The sequence below is a fragment of the Mastigoproctus giganteus genome, chromosome 8 (genome assembly GCF_048544385.1).
Source record: "Mastigoproctus giganteus isolate SK-2022 chromosome 8, ASM4854438v1, whole genome shotgun sequence".
Lineage (NCBI taxonomy): Eukaryota > Metazoa > Arthropoda > Arachnida > Uropygi > Thelyphonidae > Mastigoproctus > Mastigoproctus giganteus.
In genome coordinates, this window is record NC_143582.1 from 211,116,935 (window position 1) to 211,130,731 (window position 13,797).

At 39.1% G+C, this 13,797-nt stretch overlaps 1 protein-coding gene across 3 annotated transcripts in view; it reads left to right on the forward strand.

Annotated features, from left to right (window-relative positions):
* Nucleotides 1-13,797, forward strand: part of LOC150082242 (protein Obscurin-like) — an 865,351-nt gene that overhangs the window by 465,915 nt on the left and 385,639 nt on the right. For all 3 annotated transcript variants that reach the window (XM_090379203.1, XM_090379204.1, XM_090379205.1), the window contains one exon: nucleotides 5,188-5,305. In XM_090379203.1, coding sequence (XP_090235329.1) covers nucleotides 5,188-5,305 — 118 coding nt within the window. The remainder of the gene's footprint in view (nucleotides 1-5,187; nucleotides 5,306-13,797) is intronic.

Consider the following 13,797-nt stretch of genomic DNA (forward strand, 5'->3'; position numbering starts at 1 on the left):
CCGGTTCCAAATAACTGGAATTCACTGTATTAGCATTAGTAGAGGCATACGATGCAAGACAGTAAGCTTATTATTATTATTATTATTAGCTATATGGTGCAAGGAAGCCTGAGGCTTATGCTGCACCACCCAAAAAGAAATACCCTAGTTACCCTGACAGAGAGAGAGAGAGAGAGAGTCAAAAATAGAAGGGAATCACCAAGAAAGAGAAGAATGATGATATCCAGCTCAGGATCCTGGGTGTGCCAAGCCCATACGTACCAGATGTGAGCCCCTGGGGTTGTTTAGGCAGCATCAGCCAAAAAAAAAAACACCTCCCATTTCACCCCTTCATTTGTTCCAAATGCCTGTCCAGCTCAGCCTTCAATTTATTATTATTATTAGCCATATGGTGCAAGGAAGCCTGAGGCTTATGCTGCACCAACCAAAACAAAAAAATTCCCAAGTTACCCTGAGAGAGAGAGAGAGAGAGAGAGAGAATCAGAAGAAGAAAGGAATCATCAAGAAAGAGAAGAATTTCGACTATCAACTTCCACAACATAAGATGGAAGTCTGTTCCACCAATCAACTACCCTCTGGCTAAAGGCAAATTTCTGCACATCTATTCTACAACTGTCTTTCCTCAATTTGAATCTCTGCCCACTCAGGTTCTTAGTCTGAGCAAGCAGAAGTATCCCATCAGCATTCAGCTTGCTCAGCCCATTCAAGGCCTTATACACCTCAATCAGATCTCCAGATGCTGCAACTTGCAGAACTTAAGCCTTTCTTTGTAAGCACCCCTTTGTTCCTCTCACCAGTCTTGTTGCCCTTCACTGTACTCATTCTAGCAACTCTACATCCTTCCTAAAATGAGGCCTCCAGACCTGTACGTAGTACTCAAGGTGTGGCCTGACCATTGCCTTATACAAAGGGATAATCATGTCCTTGTCTCTGCTATCAAAATTCATATATATATCATTGATAAAACTCCATGACCTGCTCTGGCAGCCCACTTGCACTGCTCAAGGACTTCAGATCTGACTGCACAGTTAGCCCACCAGTCTTTTTCATTCTACACCTCCCTGATTGTAGTACCACACAGTTGGTACATTACTCTTGGGTTACTGCTACTCATATGCAGTACTTTGCATTTGTCAAAGTTAAACTTCAGTTGCCACTTCTCAGCCCATCTGCCTAACTTTTCTAGATCCTGTTGCAGTAGCATACTGTCTTTGCTGTCATTTACAATCCTGCCAATTTTTGTGTCATCTGCAAACTTGGACATTACACCTGATATATCTTCATCGATATCATTGATAAATGCAGAAAATAACAAAGGGCCCAGCACCGATCTGGACTCCACTAATAGCATTAGTCCATGTAAAACACTGTACATTTTTTTACCACTCTCTGCCATCTCCCACTCAACCATCTCTTTATCCATTGTAGCAACTTACCCTTAATGCCATACCTCTCCAATTTGTACAGCAATCTTCCATGTGCAACAGTATCAAAAGCTTTCTGAAAATCCAAGTATATGATATCAAAATTATTTTTTGCATCCAGTTCTTTGTGACCACATCATAGTATCCAATCAAATTGGTCAAACAAGACTTCCCCTTAACAAACCCATGCTGTATCTGAACTATTACTGCTGTCTTGTCTAGATGATCCTGCAACACTTCTTTAACCAATGACTCTGTTATTTTACCCTGAACAGAATTTAAACTAAGATGTCTATAATTATTTGTGTCGCTGTTTGAATCCACTTTGTGAATTGCGGATACATTTACACACCTCCAGTCCATAGGGACCTCCCCTTAATCTAAGGATGCTCTCATAATTATGGCTAAGGGTTTGCATACTTTCATCGTTGCCTCCTTCAATATAACTGAATAGATTCTGCCTACCCCAGGTGCCTTATGTTTAATTTCAGCAATTTCTCCTCCACTTTGCTATCCATTATTATAAAATCATTTAACTCCCTGTTCACCCCAGGGGCTCACATCTGGTGAGTTATGGGCTTGGCAAACCCAGGGTCCTGAACTGGATATCATCATTCTTCTCTTTCTTGGTGATTTCCTTCTACTTCTCTCTCTCTCTCTTTTAGGGTAATGCGGGAATTTTTTTCCCTTTTGGCTGGTACAGCACAAGCCTCGGGCTTCCTTGCACCATATGGCTAATAATAATAATAGAGTTTTATAAACTTCTGACTCCCCCTTCCTTACATTATTCCTCATGTGTGAATGAAGATGCAAAATACTCATTCAATTTGTCATTTGAGCAAGATTATCAGCCGTCGAACCACCAATATCAAGTGGACCAATCTGATTTATCCCCTTCCTTCTAGAGTTTATATAAGTAAAGAAGTCTTTGCTGTTTTTCTTTGCATCCTTTGCCAAGGATTTCTCATAATCAGCCTTCACTTGCCTAATCTCCTTTGTGACTTGATTACAGACTAGCTTATATCTGCTATAGGCTTCTGTGTCACCTATAATTTATATGCATCCCTTGCATTTTTCTTCTCTGCCAAGAGTCTCATTAGTTTGTCTAAATCTAGGTCTAAATCTTGAACATTTAGGTCTAAATCTAGGTCTAACATTCATTTAGGTCTAAATCTTGAACAGTATTTTTCAGTTGGTATGAAAAGCCAACTGAAATTCCCATTTAGAATTTGCTGTTTTTAATATCATCAGTTGATCCAACTGTGTAGAATTTTAAAACTGTTTGAGACCACTGTAGTCACCTTTACAAAAACAAAAACCCTTCCCTTTACCCCTCTTTTTTTTTTTTTTTTTTTTTTGTAGTTGTTGGCGCATCGGCTTCTGTGGCCATAGTGCACCTCCCAAAGTTTTTGCAGTACTTTGATCCAAGCCCGAGGCGGGATTCGAACCTGTAACCTTGGGGTTGCCAGCCAGGCACTTTACCCACCTGGCTAGCCCGGTCGGCCCCTTTACCCCTGATGGTAGTTACATCTTTATGTAAATCTCACATCAGTACACTGTGATTACTGTCACCTGGTAGTTCCTTTGTCTGCTAGTTCTTAATGCATGAATAATCACTGGTGATAATTAGATCAAGAGTATTACTCCCTCTGGTTGCCTCTTGAACACGTTGCTGTAGAAAACAATCATCCAATAAATCCGCAAAAGTCTTGCTAGCGTGTGAGTCACCAACCCACAAGTTTCAGTCAATATCTGAAAAGTTAAATCAATTTTTGTATTTTGTAATATCCAATTTAATTTAGGAAATTTAATCAATTTGACTTAATCATTTTTACTTTACAGATCCTCTCTAATTGACTTTTCAATTCAGCCTATTATTTTGCTTAATTCATTATAACATATAAGATATTTACATTCTTTCTTTCTTTTTCTCCCTGCGATATCTCCTATTTCTGGTATCCTTTTCCTATTAGCTTTTGGCATTTTGTGTAATTTTCACTTCCATCTTTATACTTATCTAACTTATTAATTCCACCACCTTGCATATATATATGTGTGTATGGACCATAGACGTGACCTAAAAGGTTCCAGTGGGGGAGGTGGGGATGATCGCTAGGGTCAGATTGGTAGGGACAAGTATCTTGGAAACTGCTGCCTTTGTCCAGCATTCCAGCAGTGCATTACTAACCAAAAGAGCAAGAGGATTATCCAATGTGCTGTCTAGTGGAAAAGACATACCACAGTGGAGTAACTGATTATTTAACGCAGCACAAATGGTACCGTCCATTTCAATTTAGACCATGTGTCAGATTTTCCCAATGTGATGAATCACATGTTCAGGGCACTATAGCCAGACAGATGCTGGTGTACTTAACATGAAGCTCTCAAACTGCACAGCACAGAGGGGATAACACTATCCTTCCCCAGGCTGGGGAAGGATAGTGTAATGGTCAAAGGCATGTTTAGGATGGTCTTCTATCCTAAACATGTCTTAAAAATTAATTAGTGGCTCACTGAAGATTCATACAGGTCTATCATATCTAACTCTGTGCACCCATTTATGGTGACAATCTAGTCAGATAGGACAGACCTGTATGAGTCACAGTTGTTGGGTGTTCAATGACACTGGATCCAACCATTGAATGGCCCATTACATGAACTCCCACACATGTTCAACTGGACTGAGATTGGATGAGTTTGGTAGGTATGGAAGTAGTGAGAGCTTCTTGAAATGCTTGAACCAGTCCAACACCACTGCTTCCACATGACATGAAGGATTATCTTGTTGAAGGCAGTGTAGTCAGTTTAATTTATGATATTTGTGTACACCCTCAAGAACCTCGTGAAATCTATGCCACAACATATCCAAGCTGAGCTGCACACTAAAGGTAGTGCAACCAGATACTAGATAGGCATCCCTAATGTAGCACTATCTAAGTGTATAGCATAGCAGGTTCAGGCTGCAAAGTTGCCAGGTGCTGGCACTCAGCACTCAACATAACAATACACATACTTACACACCTACATACATACACTTGTTGGGCCTTGGCTTTGCCTTTCAGATGCTACTGCGGCTTATAGGAGAGACACTGCAATCAAAACAAACACACCTTGTAGGAGAATAGAGTAGATTAACATGTTTATGCATTCCCAGAAAGCACACATTCCTAGATCTATTCTAATTAACTAGTTTTGGTGATAATCTCATTTCCTAGACCATCACCTTTTGTTTGGAGTTAGTATTCTTCAAGTCAGTTGCTAACAGCCTTGATTACCTCTAGAGCTCTAGCAGTGTGTGGATCACCAAATCTACAGCTCACATCTCTCCTCTGGGTGTCACTATATCTTTCAATGGCATAATAAACAAATGGTTTGCTAATTCCTAAATGGCTGAAGGAATTCAAAAATGTTGGATGAAGATTATCCTGCTTTTGTTCAGTGCTATTACAGCTACTTGATTTTCTTTGCTAGATATCCCATTTCATGTTAACCTGTGCAAAGAGAGAGCAACATTACAGCTACTGACTTTGGTGTGCATCACACAAAGAATATACTAAATATTACAATTAGAGATTTTTAATGTTGTTTAGGTTATTACATTGTCCAAAGTTTTAATAGTATTTTGGTGGTTCTGTGTGTGTCTCTAGAAAAGTAAGACATTTCACAGTATAATGTTTTGGATAGAATTTTAATGCGAAACCTACTAGATTTTATAATTGATGATGTATTATGCATTATTTTTCTATAATTTCTTTCTTACTAGCTATATCAGGTGTAAAGGAGCCAAAGTTTACCAAAGAGTTGGAAAAATGCAACCTGTTGGAAGGACAGCCTCTGAAGTTGGAAGCAAAAATAGATGGGCAGCCATTCTCTGCAAAATGGTAAGAAAATAGTTGCAGCCAATGTAATGATACAGGATGGTCCTTTTCTCACAAAAATCAGTAATTTAAGTGTACAATATCCAGTGAAGGCTGGTTTTCAAAAGGAAGTTGCTAATGCTGCAAGTAATTGTAAATTTTCACTGCAGTCAAATGTTGCATCATATGATTGATCAACCCTAATAATGTTTGTTCCTTATTAGCATTTGTAATTGCAATTTGTCAGCACCTGTCAACTAAAATTATATGTGAGATAAATTATTTCACAGTCAAAGTGAAACTGTTGTAGTAAAAAGCTGTTGTTATGGATTATTAAGGTAAAATGCGGCAACAGTATATTTTTATTTCTGTCATGAGAGAATATCCTGCATTTAGAAACAAAAGAAAGAGATTTTATTTTGGACCTTTAGTTAAGATTTTCTGGGTTATGTGTGAACTTCTTCCTGCAGAAACAAGAAAAACATACAACAGGTTTTAACCATTGGCCAAAGGGGTATACCTCATTTTTAGAAGGAAGAACATTTTAAATTTACCAAATGTTATTCCCATTCTAGCAGGAAAGGAGAGAGAGAGAGAGAGAGAGAGAGAGAGAGAGAGAGAGAGAGAGAGAGAGAGAGAGAGAGAGAGAGAGAGAGAGGGGCCATATACAATGTGCCCTGGTAACAACAAGTAACACATGCACCACAATTATGAAGTTTCTGCATTAGGTTTAAATTATATGATATACAATTTGATTAGTATTAGTAATGACAAATGATATAAGGAAGCAAGCTTATACAGCATCAACAAAAAAAAAAAACACATTCTTCCTCAAATTTATTCAACTACCTACTTCCAAACCACTAGGTGGTAGTTTTTTCGAACAATCAATTACTCTCTGGCTGAAAACAAATTTTTACATAACTATCTTTTCTCAATTTAAATGTATGCCCCCTCATGTGTGTAGTCTAAGCAGGGGGACACATTCCATCAGCATTAAGTTTACTCAATCAACTCAAAACCTTAAACACCTCTCTCAGATCTCCATGTATGTACCTAGTGTCCCGATGCTGCACTTTTCAGAATTGAAGCCTTTCCTAGTAAAACAGCCTTTTGTTCCTCTCGCTAATCTGGTTGCTCTTCTCTGCACCCCTTCCAAGAGATTCACATCCTTCTTAAAATTAGTGCTATATGCAGTACTCAAGTTGGGGCCTAACCATTGCCTTAAAAAATGGGACAATCACCTCCTTGTCCCTGCTGGCAAAATTATTGTATATCATTGACAGAACTCCATGAGCTGTCTTAGCACCTTATTTGCACTCCTCAGAGAACTTCATATCAGAATGTGCAATTACTCTTAGGTCAGTCTTGGGTGCCAAGCATTCCACAGCCAATTGATTTCTGTGCATTCTCAAAGTATCTCCAAAGAGCCTTTAAATAGGTAGATTGCATTTTGTTTCAACTAGCTTTTTCTTTATTTATAAATTGGGTAGCTCTTTTGTACTACAAGAAGTAGGCAGAAGCCCAGAAAGGAAATCCACCTTTCTGTTACTTTTTCTAACAGTGCTAACAAACTAACTCAGCCACTTAGTCACCTTGCAGTTCTACTCCTGCCTCCCTGTAGCGAGGCCTAAAACATGGGTGGTAAAACTAACCCACATGGCCAAAAGGACCAAAACATGGATCACAGCAATTATTCTCCAGTTAAGACTGCAAATTCAAATTCTTTGGATTTGCATTAACCCAATAATGACATAATGAACAGACTGAAAACAGATGCTCCCCTAAATAGAAAATCAAAGTTTCCTGTTTCTGCATTCTTTAACAAACCAGTCGATAGGCAACCTACCACCTTTTCTCATATAGAAATGTCTTGAAAGTGTAGCTCATTCCCCGGAAATTGTGTGAAAACTTAAGCTGGAGACCTGCTGGTTGAGACCACCAGCCACAAACACTCCAAACTTATCCCACCTTGCAGCATCATACCGACATTTAGTTCACCAAACCTATCTTTATTGGTGAAAGCCGGCTATTTGAAAAGCTGCATTCATCCGTACATTCCAAACCTAATAAGATATTATAAATGTCAGAAATTTGGACACTTTCAAACAGTCTGTTAAGGTGATTCAGTATATCTGAACTGTGGATCAAAGGAGCATGCCCAAGCTAACTGCAATACCCAGTTTTTGCTTTGCCTCAGTTTTAAAGGCAGTCATCCTACATTCTTTAAAACTTGTGAACTGTGGAAATATGAAAAAAAAAATCCAGAAATTCATGATAGAAAAGGAAATCTCATATTTGGAAGCAAGAAAGCAATTTCAACAATACATGCCAAGGTGTACTTATGCTGGAGTCTCCCAGATATTTCAATCAGTATCGGTTCAAACTGATAATACTAGCCAACAAAAAATATTTTTTGTCATACCTCTGCAATAAAAATATGTGATTCTGGATGAAATAAACACATTGATTCTGAAAATCACCATAAAAAGTCTCTATCACATCTACATCAAAAGATGTACCAACGTTTAACGTTAAAATAAAGGTATATATATGTATATTCAAGTTTGTGATACAAGTGTAAAAATATATTATACGTTCTCTATAATTCATTTAACTTTGGAAAAAAAAATATCATAAATCACAGTGAAATACTTATATTTCAATAATATATAATCAGCATACCTGTAATTGTCCTTAAACATGTTTTCTGCTTAGGGATTTCACTTGTATCCCTGCTTACTCTCCCTCACAAGGAACCAGTAATCTCCCATCATTAGGTGCCTCCGTAGCCAGGTGGGAAGGAGCAGCAGTGCTAGCACACGCTTCTTGATTATACCGGGGTTCGAGCCCGTCACCACCAAATACAGAGGATGCGGAAAGGTCAGGGAATGACCGCCACATATTCCCAGAGCAATATGGCCTTAGTTGCTAATGCTCCTAAAAACCAAATAAAAACAACAACTCCCAACATAACAGGATCCCAGCAACCTTGTATCGCTTTTCTATTATGGAAATATCTTGATGAAACTGCTCCCCTTGTTCATCACTCGCATTAGTAGAAGCATATGATGCAAGAAAGCAAGCTTATGCAGCATCAGCCAAAAAAAAAAAAAAAAAAACTTCCACTTCGCCCCTCCGTTCGTTCGAAATACCTGTCCAGCTGCACCTTAAATTTATTTAGGCTATCAACTTTCACAACAAGGGATGGAAGTCTGTTCCACCAACTACCCGCTGGCCAAAGGCAAATTTCCACACATCTATCCTACATCTGTCTTTCCTCAATTTGAATTTATGTCCTCTCAGGTGATTATTCTGAGCAAGAGGAAAAATCCCATCAGCCCACCTCGACGCCAGAGCTTGCACTTGGTCATCACGCAACACAGCGGCAACCCCCAAGGCAGAATGCGCTGGTCCCAAAGGAACTAGTAGTTGTTGGTGACTCTATTGTCAGGGAAACGGGAAACATGCTTTTTAAAAAGGATAGGTGGAACAGGACCAGGGTATGTCTGCCAGGGGCAAAGGTTGATGACGTTGTAGAGCGGATATCATCTTTTAAGGGCACAAAAGGTGATATAGTTGTACACGTTGGCACTAATGATATTAAGAGTAGGAGACCGGCAGAATTACTTAACAAGTACAGGTCACTGTTGAAAAAAAGCAGTGAATTAGGGTTGAATTTGAAAGTGTCTGCAATTCTGCCCAAACACGATAGGAGGGAGTATATGATGAGAGCCTTGTCGATCAATTTGGCCCTGGAAAGATTGTGCAAGGCTAAAGGGATAGAATTTTTTTCAGCCTGGTCTGTACTTGTTAACAGAAGGGCCTGCTTCTACAGAGATGTGCAAGAATATTTGCTGATGCTATTGAGGCAGTGTTAGGTGGGTTGGAAAACTGCTAGCTTGGGGGGGATACAAGGACTAATAGTTTAACAATAGCCGCAGGCAGAGGTGAAGGTGATTCTTGCACAACTATTAGAATACGTAGCGACCTGGAGCGAGGGGTGCTGGGGGTTTCAGGGACGGATGGCAGTCATCGTGAAATAGGTGGGTATATGGGATGTGTTAGGGTAACTATGAATAGGAGCATGTATACCAATGCTAGAAGTATAGTAAATAAATTTGATGAATTTGAAGTGTTGTTCAAGACATCAAAGGTGGATATTGTTGGGATAGCAGAGACGTGGTGTCACACAGATATAAGGAAGGGAGAACTGGAATTTGGGGAGTACAATGTGTACAGAAAGGATAGACAGGATAGAAAGGGAGGAGGTGTTATGCTGTTAATTAAGAAAAACATAAAATCAAAAGAAGTGCACCCAGTTGATATAGATGAACAGTGCACTGTTGAGTCAGTTTGGTGTGACATAAGCAAAAGCAAAAATAAGAGTAGGAATGTGTTATAGGCCTAATGACTTGAATGAGTACGATGAACAACTGTACAGAGAAATAGAGTGGGCTAGTAAATCAGAATGTCTTATAATGGGCGATTTTAACTTCCCAGATATTGGCTGGAACTTGTGAGTTGGTTACTCACACAATAGTCAGACTTTTGTGGATTTATTGGATGGTGATTTTCTGCAGCAGCATGTTCGAGAGGCAACCAGAGAGAGTAATACTCTTTATCTGGTTATCAGCAGTGATCATTCGTGTATTAAGAATTTGCAGATAAAGGAACCACTAGGTGGCAGTGATCACAGTGTACTGATGTGGGATTTACTTAAAGATTTAATTACCATCAGGGGTAAAGGAAAGGGTTTTTGCTTCCGTAGAGGTGAGTACAGTGGTCTCAGACAGTTTTTAAATTCTGTACAGTGGGATCAACTGACAATGTTACCAACAGTAAATTCTAAGTGGGAAGCATTCAAGGAATTAATCGTGGATGCTACTAAGCGTTTCACACCTATAAGTATTAGTAATGGCTGCATGGTGCAAGAAAGCCTATGGCTTATGCTGCACCAGCCAAAAAAAAAAAAAAAAAAAAATTCCGAACAAAACAATGATAAAAACAAAAAAAAAAATAAATAAATAATAATAATTAATAAAAAAAAAGGAAATTAAACCTATCATCCTATGTGCTTCCCTTACCCGAAAGTACTATCCAGATGACCTTTGAATTTCCTCAAACTGTCGGCCTCTACCACCCATGAAGGCAACTTATTCCAGTAATTTATAACCCGCTGGCTAAAATAAAACTTCCTGCAGTCCAATCTAAACATTTCCCCCTGTAACTTGAATTTATGTCCCATAGTTCTAGCATCATTTATAATCTTGAAAATTTCGTCCTCATTCATTTTACTGGTGCCTCTCAGAGCCTTAAACACCTCAATCAAATCTCCTCTAAGGTGTCTAGTTTCCAAACTCTGCAACCCAAATATTCGAAGTCTTTCTTCATAAGGACGCCCTTTTGCCGATATCACCAGGCCAGTTACCCGTCTTTGCACCCTTTCAAGAAGCTCGATGTCTTTCTTTACATGCGGTCTCCATACTTGAACACAGTATTCCAAGTGTGGTCTAACATAAGCCTTATATAATGGGATTATCACGTCCCTATCTCTACTTGCAAAAGTTCGATAGATCATCGATAGGACACCATGGGCCTTCCTTGCAACCTGTTTACAGTGCTCAGAGAATTTCATGTCTGACCGTATCGTAACGCCCAAGTCCCTTTCCTCTAGTACTGGGTTTAGTTGAACTCCACCAAGTGAATAAGTTATTTTGGGATTACTGTTTCCCAGGTGTAATACCTTACACTTTGTTGGATTAAAGCATAGCTGCCATTTTTCTGACCATTCCTGAAGTCTATCTAGGTCTCTCTGAAGAAGCTCAGCTTGACAGTGATCATTAACTACTCTACCAATTTTAACATCATCTGCAAATTTAGACATCACGCCTTCATTAATGTTGTTTATGAAAATTAAAAACAACAGTGGTCCTAATACTGCTCCTCGGGGAACCCCACTTCTTACATCAACCCAATCTGAGGAATAGCCATTTATCACAACCCTCTGCCTCCTTCCCTGAAGCCATCCTTCTATCCATCTAAGGATTTTCCCAGTGGTTCCAACCTGTTCCAACTTATAAAGCAACCGCTCATGTGGGACTGAGTCAGAAGCTTTGCTGAAATCTAAATAAACAATGTCGAAATTATTCCCTAAATCCAGCTCGTGAGTGACCCTTTCGAAATAGCGAACCAGATTTGTTAAACATGATTTTCCCTTTACAAAACCATGCTGAATATCCTTGAGAATTTCAGTTCAATCCAAATGATCCTGAATTCCACCCTTGATCATTGCCTCCATGATTTTCCCTACTACTGAAGTCAGACTGACAGGTCGATAATTTCCAACTTCACTTTTAGAGCCACCCTTATGTATGGGAGATACATTTGCACTTTTCCAATCCAAGGGAATCTCCCCAGAGTCTAGTGATGCTCGCATAATTAGCCTCAATGGTTCAATGCACTCGCTTGCCGCCTCCCTTAAGATTATAGGGTATATTCCATGAACTCCCGGAGCCTTACTGGTCTGTAGGCTCAAAAGTTTTTTTCATTAAATAATCTTGCGAAATTTCAATATCATTAATTACATATTTTTTAATTTCGCTCCCACAATTTCCCATTGCCACAAAAGGTTTTTCATTTGTAAATATCGATGCAAAATAACTGTTGAGTTCATCTGCAACGGCAGCTGGTGTGTTTAATACTATCCCCTTTCCCTTACGTAAAGGTCCGATCTGGTTTGTCCTGCTCTTCTTGGCATTTATATATGTGAAGAATTCTTTATCCCCCCTCTTTGCTCTGTTTGCTAGTGATTTCTCATAAACTGCCTTTGCCTGTCGAACCTTTTCTGTGGCTCTATTACACATCACCTTGTAGCTGTTATAGGCTTCAGTACTTTTTATTGCTCTGTAACCTTTCCATTCCACCCTTTTCTGCTCAAGTAATGTGGCAACTTCACTATTCATCCAACTTGGAACCCTCCTCGTGGAGTATTTTTTTAATGGTATATACGCATTCAAGGCATCTGTGATTAATGTTTTAAAAGCGTACCACAGTTCAAATGTATTCATTTTCTGCACGATATCCACCCAGTTAATAGAGGCCATGTAGTACCTTAAGGCACCGTAATTTCCTTTTCTGAAATTAAAACCCATTCTTTTGCCTTTTACTTCTGCTACCTCTCTCGTCATCATCCACCGTAGGACTCCGTAATCACTTCCTGCTACTGTTTCCTCTACTGTCAGACCTGTTATGTCATCTGATTCATGTGTGATGATGAAGTCTAGGATATTCTTTTCTCTAGTACTTTCCCTGACATGTTGATACAAATAACAGTCATCTAGTTGATTTTAAAATTTTGTTCCCCATGTCGAGTTTCCTTCCCATTTACTCCAATCAATTAGAGGCAAATTGAAATCACCCATAATAAGGCATTGACGCTTACTTGCCCATTCCATTTGCATGTAGAGGCTTTTGTCATAATCTTCACAATCACCTGGTCTGTAGATTACTCCTACTCGCATTATACCTTTGTTTCCAACTATCTCACACCATACAGACTCTATACTAACATGTGAAATGTCTGAATCCGGGAAAGCTATCATCGCACTCAGGCTGCTTCTGATAAGAAGCATTACCCCACCACCCCTTCTATCTACCCTATCCTTCCTAAATACATTATACAAGCTGTACTTAAACTCATCATCCACAATTTCCGGGTGGCACCACATCTCTGTAAGCCCTATTATGACCGCGTTACTTGTTTTAACCAGCAGTTCGAATTCGCTCATTTTATTGACGACACTTCTAACGTTACTGTATAAACAATTAAGATTTACTGTTCTTGTATATTTAACAACCCTAACACAACCCTTGAAGTTTTTTAGGTTCTCTTCCCTGATATTAGCTACCCACTCATGTGAAACGTTTCTGCCCCCAGAACATCTTGATAATACGTCCAGTTGGGGTAACAGATAAGAACTCTTAAGGTATGTGCAAGAGTTACTTTGACCAATATTATCAGATAAATGCATGTCAGTATTACCCACATCCCCCTAACTAGCAGTTTCCCTGAACCTTTAAGGTATCCTCAATAATACTGGCAAAAACTTTTGCACCACCTTTGTTTAAGTGTATCCCGTCTCTACAAAACAAATTCCTTCTACCTACAAGTGTGAGTATTAAGAAATATTGTTCAAGGTTTAGGCCTAAATGGTTATCAAATGAACTAATGAGAATCGTAACAGAGAAGAAAAATGCATGGGATGCATATAAATTATCAAGCGACTCAGAAGCCTATGGCAGATATAAGCTAGTCTGTAATCAGGTCACAAAGGAGTTTAGGCAGGCGAAGGCAGATTACGAGAAATCCTTGGCAAAAGATGCTAAGAAAAACAGCAAGGATTTCTTTACTTATATAAACTCTAAAAGGAAGGGGATGAATCTGATTGGTCCACTTGACATCGATGGTTCGACTGTTGATGATCCTGCTCAGATAGCAAACAAACTGAATGAGT